Below are 7,860 nucleotides of genomic sequence, written 5' to 3'. Positions count from 1 at the left end.
CTCGAAAAACGAGGTTGTCAAAAGCTACTTTAACCCACCTTTGAAAATTCCAATTCCGCCTGACCTTTGGAAATTTAACCCTCAAAAGAAACTCCTTGAAAATCAAGTTCAACGCCGCCTCAAGAAGTAGAGTTACTAAAACATCTTCGACGATACTGATCACACCAGAAGAATCTGCGGCCGACTATGGCAGCCCTGGCTCTCTTCCTGCTTCTTCTCCTCCCCCTTCCCCGCCTACACGCAGAATTGCAAGTCGATCCGCAGCTGAGCGGCTACCTGCCCCCGCCACCACCAACTAAATGCCAGGACGACCCCGCCTTCCTCGAGGAGCTGGATCGCGCCATAAGCCAGCTCCACGATCTCGGCACGTTTCTTGGTCCCTAACACACTCAACTTTTTCATATGGAAATATTTTTGCACAAGGAGGAGATAAGCGTGCTGGATTTTCTGTATCCAGAGCGAAGCTCGTTGGAGAAGGATCTCGCATTGCAGGACAAAGGCAAGGCCATTTCTTCACTCCAAGAGGAGCTTGAAAGACTGAAGGTTCGACCTGTTTTTTGCTTGTAAACCCAGGGTAGAAGCGTTCAAGTTCTGTTGCCTCTTTTTTTTAATTTTTTTCCTCATCCGGAGTCTGTTTCACCAGAAAAAGGAGAGTTTGGATCTCGACGCCGTGCTCAAGGAGTTGGGGTCCAAAGTAGAGTTGCTCTTTCAAACCTTTTTTTCATTCTTTTAGCAGTTTTTTTAATCTGGAAATTCTGAGCTTCTAGCACATACATGGTATTAATTCTGGAGGGTTCAGGTTACCCGGCTTGAGGATGATCTGAGAAAAGCAGAGCAAGAGCTGCAGGAATTCAAGGACAGGGCAAAGACTCTAGAGGCTGCAGAAGCTCTACATTCTTCTAAAGTCAAACAGGTGATCTGTACAGTGCCACTGCATTTACTCTTCTTTTGAAACAATCACAATTTTGCTTCTGGCCATTATTGTCTATAAAAGCCATTGTGTCACGTTTCACTGCAAGCAACCTTCTAAGGATATACTTGATTTTGTGAGTGCAATTGAGTTCATGCTTGTATCGGATCAGTTGTGTCAGATTTCATTTATTTGATTCGTCCTCTTGTACCACTTTATTACGTTTTTCAGTTAGTTGTGGTCTTTGACTACCTTTCTCAGTTTACTGTACCAATACTTTGCAGTGCTACATAATCTTGACTCTTGAAGCCGTTATATGTTTTCTCGGTCGTGAAGCTTGAACTTTGAAAGACAAAACAACACACGAGTTGCATTCATAGATGTGAATGAATATTCTGGTAAAAAAATGGGACATGCTTCTTAAACAGAAAAACCTTCTTCTGCTGCGCACATGAAAAGGGAAGAACAGATTCTTGGGTTGCGCGGTGTGTTGTGGTTCATACTCCACAAAAGAGGGCAAAGATGGGCCGACGCCCCCATTCTTGGATTCTTTGTTCCAAAAAGGGATTTTCTATTACAAAGTTTTATAGGTACCCTGTGAACATTTCACTCGGAGTCCCAAATTTCTTGATAAAAAATTAGAAAACAACTTAGCAAACATATCAAAGTTGATGTTGAAATCCATCTCTTCAGCCTCGCTTCTCCTCAACTACTCCATGCAGTGCCTCTGAGTATAGGACCTTCTTAACCCTGCTTGGCTATGAGAGGTGCCTGACATTCACACTCCAAAGAGTTAGCAAAGGTGTTTGTAATCTTGCTTTTCCTGTAGACAAGCATCTATGTAACCTCGTGTCTCCTCAACTACATTTCGCAGTGCCTTGCTTATCTTGTAGATGAGAAGTGCTTCCTACCCACAACCCCAGGGATATATATATATGGCAAGAATCTTCAAATCATCAAGAAGCTTGTTGTGGAAGCAGCCTGAATACAAGCAGCCTAACCCAACACTGATCGATGGTTCATTGTATGGTTGATGTGGCAGTCTGTACTGTTCTGCAGCAGGCCAGCCTTGGCTTGCAGCCTTGGCTTGCAGGCTGTAAAGTCCTTATTGTTGGGGCAATGCTCGTACAGCCCACATGGAATTTTAAAACAGGTGATAGAGACATCAAGTTTGAGAACTTTTATGGAAAGGTGAATATCAATAAAGCGCTTGCCTTCCCTTGTCAATTTGAGGCAACGTTTTGTGATAGGACTTTCTGGAGAAGTCAAAGCTTCAGCATTTGGCTATGCACTTGAAAGAGACGGTTAGCAATTGGTGGATGGTAAAGAAGATTGGTGGAATTACTGCTGCTACATGGGAGGACTTCAAACACTGTTGTTTCAACAACTCCCACCTGTGAATTTGGACTCTTTTGGAGAAGGCCACACAGTTGTCTACTTAGATGGATGGCTTCTTTAGCTGCACATGGGAATAGCAAATTTGAAATGAAGACAGAATGCCTGCGCAAGATTTTCAGTTCCGAAGAAAAGATTTTTGAAATGTAGCTGAAGTAGTCACTTTAAAAAGATTCAGTTAATTGGATGTAGCATTGCTGAGGTGGCTGCCACATCAAGTGCTGCAAATGGCAGACAAAGTGGCACGAATAGTTAGTCTTGACACTTGCAATGATCTTTCCCTCCAGACTAGCAGGAATATGTTCCACAAGGGGCTATAGGTAGGGGGGGATTTGGGATTGGAGGAGGTAGGGTGAAGAAAGAGGGACGTGTAGGGAGGAAGACATTGCATTAAGTGGCTCTGTTACTAAGTGAAATTAGATCTGGCCATCATAGACTAAACATTGAAATGACCCTGAATCCCTTTTCTAGATAGCCTTTAATGAGCCATGAACTGTTAGGGGGGTGAGTTGGTGGACTCTCCTTGCTACAGCCCAGCTCAATGCAGCCCTTTGCCTAGGCTAGAGTAATTCTACAATGTTTAGAGGAAAATGTTTATATAATCACTTAAGTTTAGCAAGTAAGGAAGTGTTTGGGAATAATGATAGATGTGCTATGGAGATAGAGATACCAGCGTGGGCTCGTTTGATAGCCTTCAGTGTGGGCTTACTGGGCAGGCTGTTGGGCAGCCTGGACCAGTCTGGCAGCTGGTCAGGCACGCCATGCCCAGTTGGGCAGCAGCCTTAGAGGCTGACCTGCTCTTCAAACCCATATACAAAGGGCACTTGGGGGCTGTAGTCTCCATCTCATTTCGCCTGTGGAGTTCTTCTGCAGAGCATTTTCAGGAGCATGAAGGGGCTGGTGTGATCTGCAGCAATCATTGTTGGGCTGAGTACTTGTTCCTAACATCAATCAACATTGGGCTAAATACTTGTTCAGTGTAGGCTTACTGGGCAGGCTGTTGGGCAGCCTGGACCAGTCTGGCAGCTCAGCTGGTCAGGCATCGCCATGCCCAGTTGGGCAGCAGCCCTACAGGCTGACCTGCTCTTCAAACCCATATACAAAGGGTGCTTGGGGGCTGTAGTCCCCATCTCATTTTGCCCGTGGAGTTCTTCTACAGAGCATTTTTCAGGAGCATGAAGGGCTGGTGTGATCTGCAGCAATCAACATTGGGCTGAATACTTGTTCCTAACAACAACGTTCGGCTGAGATGAGGAAGATCTAGTTTTATTTTGTAATTCATATAGACATTTAGTTGTAATCTTTCTTCCACATGAATGTACAGTAGGTTTAGGTCTACTTCTTGTGTGCATGCATTTTGTGTTCTGCGTCTCGTTCTCTCATTTCTTTCTTGCCCATAGCATAAGTATACCACCATTTGTATCAAAGCCTACGAAAGTTGCAAAAATTTCCATTTGGCATTGGTGTATTAACTGCCTCTTTAGGGAAGAGCCCCTTGAAATTAGGAATGTACAAAGGTTGGGTTGGGGAAAGCGTTTTTTTTTGAGGTTCCTTACTGAGCATAGCCCCCCCCCCCTGCCTGGTCCAATAGCTACATTCTGTGTCGGCCTGAGACCGCTTGTGTCATCAACAGTCTCCTTTACGGAGTCCCTCTCCACCAGATTCTCCGGATAATCCCGCTTCTTCCATGGCTTTCCGAAAGAGAACTATTGGAAAATTGAGTTCTTCCTTTGTGCCTTGTGAACGGATTTAACTTTTGAAGCTGTTGAAGCCTTGCTCTATGCTGCATGTGGTGACATCGGAGTCCAACAAGCATTGATCCAGGTTCCACAACTTTCACTCAAAGCATTCGGCAAGTTGGCATGAGAAATGCCGTTTGTGTTGGATGGTCTTCTTCATTAAATTCTCTGGACAATGCCCATTTTCCTTCATTGGCTCGCCAAAAGGGAACTATAGATCTCGGGTTCTTCCTCCATGCTCCATCAAAAATTAGAAGTTGTCGAAGCCTCGCAATTTCAATTGGAAGATGGATGGTGAAGTTGTCACTAACTGGTCCTATGAGATGCCTATTACTCTTGCTGCATCAAGTGGTTCTAACATCTTTCATCTTTATCTTGCTTGTATGGTGGGAAGGCCACTTAAGGCAACCATGCCGTGACTTGTTGGGAAGATTAGTGCAAGACCATCTTCTTGAAGTTTGTTCCCATGGATTACTAGCGTGATTTGAAGGAGATAGGGTAATTGATAAGAGACTATATCATCCATTTTTTCAAGTTGTTGCTCATTCTCCCAAGAGCCATCTGGCGGTGGGAGTAGGTAGAGTGCTTTGTGGATGGTTTGACTATCCTTGCAAGCTTATGTGCATGTGTTGGGGTAAAGGCATCATGCCAAATATCATAGTTATGTGAGCCTTCAAGCTTCTTGATATGAAGCAATGAAGAGCTCTCACCTGGGTTGCCATAGCAATATGCAACCTGTCAATGCCTGACTCCCTGCAAAATGTGCAAACAGTGCACCAAAAGCACACAAAGTGCTCACAGTTGTTCTCTTAAACTTTGTCTCTCACTGCGGAAGCACAAATGCAACTCTACTCCCACTTTATGTGATGAAATCACAAAAAATCTGGTTGTGCAGATTTAGGACAGCACCTTAAATGTGCTCTGTTGCCCTTCCAAAGTACTCTACAGCAGTACTAAGTGCTCACCTGTGATGTACCAAACCTGTACCGACAAGTACAGTAGCTGAAATTGAACCTTTTCCTCACTCAAATCAGTGTACAGCCATGCCAAAACTTGCACAAAGCTGTGCCAAATCTGTACCAGCAGGTACAGTAGCAATAAATGCTCTCTTGGCTGTCCAAATGAGTGAAAATCAGACTTTTATAGTCCCGAATATTGCATACAACAGTCCCGAACAGAAATTGGGCAAAAGCCCCTTGACTGCAAGCTGATTTCTGAGGATTCAAGGCATAAAAGTCTTGCCTGCTGCTTTGCCAAGCTCAACAAGCATAAAATCTTGAAAAGCCCCTTGATTTAAGATCAATTGCTGATCATACATGATACATTGACGCACATGAAGGCATCCAGAGTCTTCGCGATGCTTCCTCCTGGCCACATATACATCCAATACATGAAAGCCCCTTGATTTACAGGCACACTGAGTGCTTGTAAGGCATCAACACATTATCCACAGCATCAAATGCGATTGCCTGCATGCAAATCAATCCAATCGACACAAAAGCCCCTTGATTTGCACTGCAATTTGCTGCAATTTTGCCCAAATGTGCGATTTCTCACATCATACAGAATGTATGAGTGCTTAATTGCACAATTACATCAAAAGCCCCAAATTTCGACATCCAATTTCCTGGAAATTGATCCTGATTGTGACCAATGTCACCCAATTTTGCCAATTTTGCTCAAAATTGAGCAATTCGGCACCTGTACCTGCTCAATTGCAAATCCCAAAAAAAAATTAAAGCAGAATACCTTGTAATTTCTGATTTTTTGTTGCAGGAAAGGGGGGGTTTGCTGAATTTGGTGCTGTTGCAGAAATCGTGATGCTGTTGCAGAAGGGGGCAATTGAAGGAGCTGCTGTGCAGGTTCTTAGAGGTGATCCTTGCTGCAGATTTGATGGCTGCTCCAATCAAGCTGATGCGCCTGCTGCTGTAGGAGATCTTGGGCGTTTTTCTGAGCAAGAGGGGGAGCAACAGGTTGCTGATTGGTGGACTGTTTCGGGCTGAACGGGAAGAGAAGGTGCAAGAGGAAGGCGAGCAAAGGTGCTGGACAGCCACTTGCAGATTTTCAGATTTTTTTTATCTACGAGGAAGGACCGAGAGGCACAGGCACACATGTGGGATCGTGTCAACGGCAGGGTCCGGTCGTTTATTTTCCTCAATTGCACACCACAAGTGATCAACCATGTGAAGCACGTGACGCTGGCGAGAGGCATATGGGAGCACTTGGCTTCTTTGTATAACAGGGTGTCACCCATGAAACGGATATCCTTGGAAGTGCAGATGCGGGTTATGAACCCTGCAAAGTCTTCGACGATGCGGGAACACATCAACAAGCTGCAGGCTCTTCAGCAGGAAGTCCTTCAAGCTGGGAAAGAGATATCATCCGAAGATATGGCCATCACTTTACTTTCCCACTTGCCTGGTCATTATTCTGCTTTCTATTCCTCGTTGATCACGAGTGGCAGGCTCAGCACCATTACTTGGGAGGAGCTTGTGCCAATGGTCTTGGACCAGGAGGAACGTTTCACGAACCCTCCTCACGGCGGAGGTTCGAAGGCCTTAACTGGCCAACGATCGAAAGGCCGTAATACCAACAAGGGCAAAGCGAAGGCTTCACCGGAGAAGTCTTCTGAGAAGAAGCCTGATCCAGAACGAGAGAAGTTGAAGGCCGAAAGATCTTGTAATGATTGTGGCGAGAAAGGCCACTACTGGAGGAAGTGCCCTAAGCGGACAGGGAAGAGTGCTGATTCCTCAGCCTCAGCTGCGAAGACTCCGGCATTTGTGCACTTAGAGATGGTGGACTCCGATGCTTCATCATCTTCGAGCGAGGAGGCAGTTGGCTTCACCGCGAAGGATACTTGGGAATGGATTCTCGAGAGTGGTGCTTCCAGGCACATGACTCCATCCCGTGACTTCTTTCTGGATCTGAAACGGCAGTCAGGTCATATCTTTATCGGCGATAACTCCACTATTCCGATACATAGTGAGGGCCGGATGGAGATTATTCCGGACGGCAAGGGGGGCAAGCATGCTTCCCGTGTTCTTTATGTCCCTGCTCTGGGTTTTCATCTTCTGTCAGTGCATGAGGTATGCAAGACTGGCTTTCGGGTGGAATTTGAGGAGCATTCAGTTGCTCTAAGGGACAGTGAGATAGGCAAAGTTGTTTGGGAAGGCAGTGTGGAGCATGGCATCTACAAGCTCTCTGCACTCTCCTCATTGACAGGCTCTCAGGTCGGAGATTTGTGGCACTTTCGTTTTGGCCACTTAAATGTGGATGCGTTGCGGCGCGCCTTCCGGAACCAGATGGTGGTTGGCTTGCCAGATGTTGGTAGTAGGCAAGGACGCTGCAGTTCTTGCATACGTGGTAAGTAGCACAGGGAATCCTTTCCGAAGCAGGCTTCCAGGTGGGCTCGAAACCATTGGAGTTGATTCACACTGACTTGTGTGGACCACAGCAGATACCATCCTTGGGAGGATCTCTCTACTTCATGCTGCTTGTTGATGATTGTACCAGATTCACGTGGGTCTACTTTCTTTCCCAGAAGGACCAGGCTTTTGCTCGGTTCAAGGATTGGCACGTGATGGTGGAGAAAGAGTCTGGATTTCAGGTCGAGACTCTCAGGGCTGACAAAGGAGGTGAATTCTCCTCGACTGTATTTTTCCGGTTTTGTGCAGATCATGGCATCAAGAGGGAATTGGCCAATACCGGATCGCCTTCGGAGAATGGAGTTGTTGAACGTAAGAACAGGACTGTGGTGGAGATGGCGAGGACCATGCTGGAGCATCGTGATCTTCCTCGCCCACTTTGGGGTGAGGC

The 7,860-nt window shown here is 45.9% G+C and overlaps 1 protein-coding gene across 1 annotated transcript in view; it reads left to right on the top strand.

Annotated features, from left to right (window-relative positions):
- Window positions 1-101: 101 nt before the first annotated feature.
- Window positions 102-7,860, top strand: part of LOC147626159 (uncharacterized) — a 41,817-nt gene continuing 34,058 nt past the window's right edge. Inside the window, exons 1-4 of the mRNA XM_086816276.1 lie at window positions 102-364; window positions 458-543; window positions 644-694; window positions 800-913. Coding sequence (XP_086672402.1) covers window positions 187-364; window positions 458-543; window positions 644-694; window positions 800-913 — 429 coding nt within the window. The 5' untranslated portion in view covers window positions 102-186. The remainder of the gene's footprint in view (window positions 365-457; window positions 544-643; window positions 695-799; window positions 914-7,860) is intronic.

Source organism: Cibotium barometz, chromosome 22, assembly GCF_041138505.1.
Source record: "Cibotium barometz isolate CiBa-2024 chromosome 22, ASM4113850v1, whole genome shotgun sequence".
Lineage (NCBI taxonomy): Eukaryota > Viridiplantae > Streptophyta > Polypodiopsida > Cyatheales > Cibotiaceae > Cibotium > Cibotium barometz.
The sequence above is the reverse complement of the archived record's forward strand: the minus strand, read 5'-3'. Positions and strand labels throughout refer to the sequence as shown.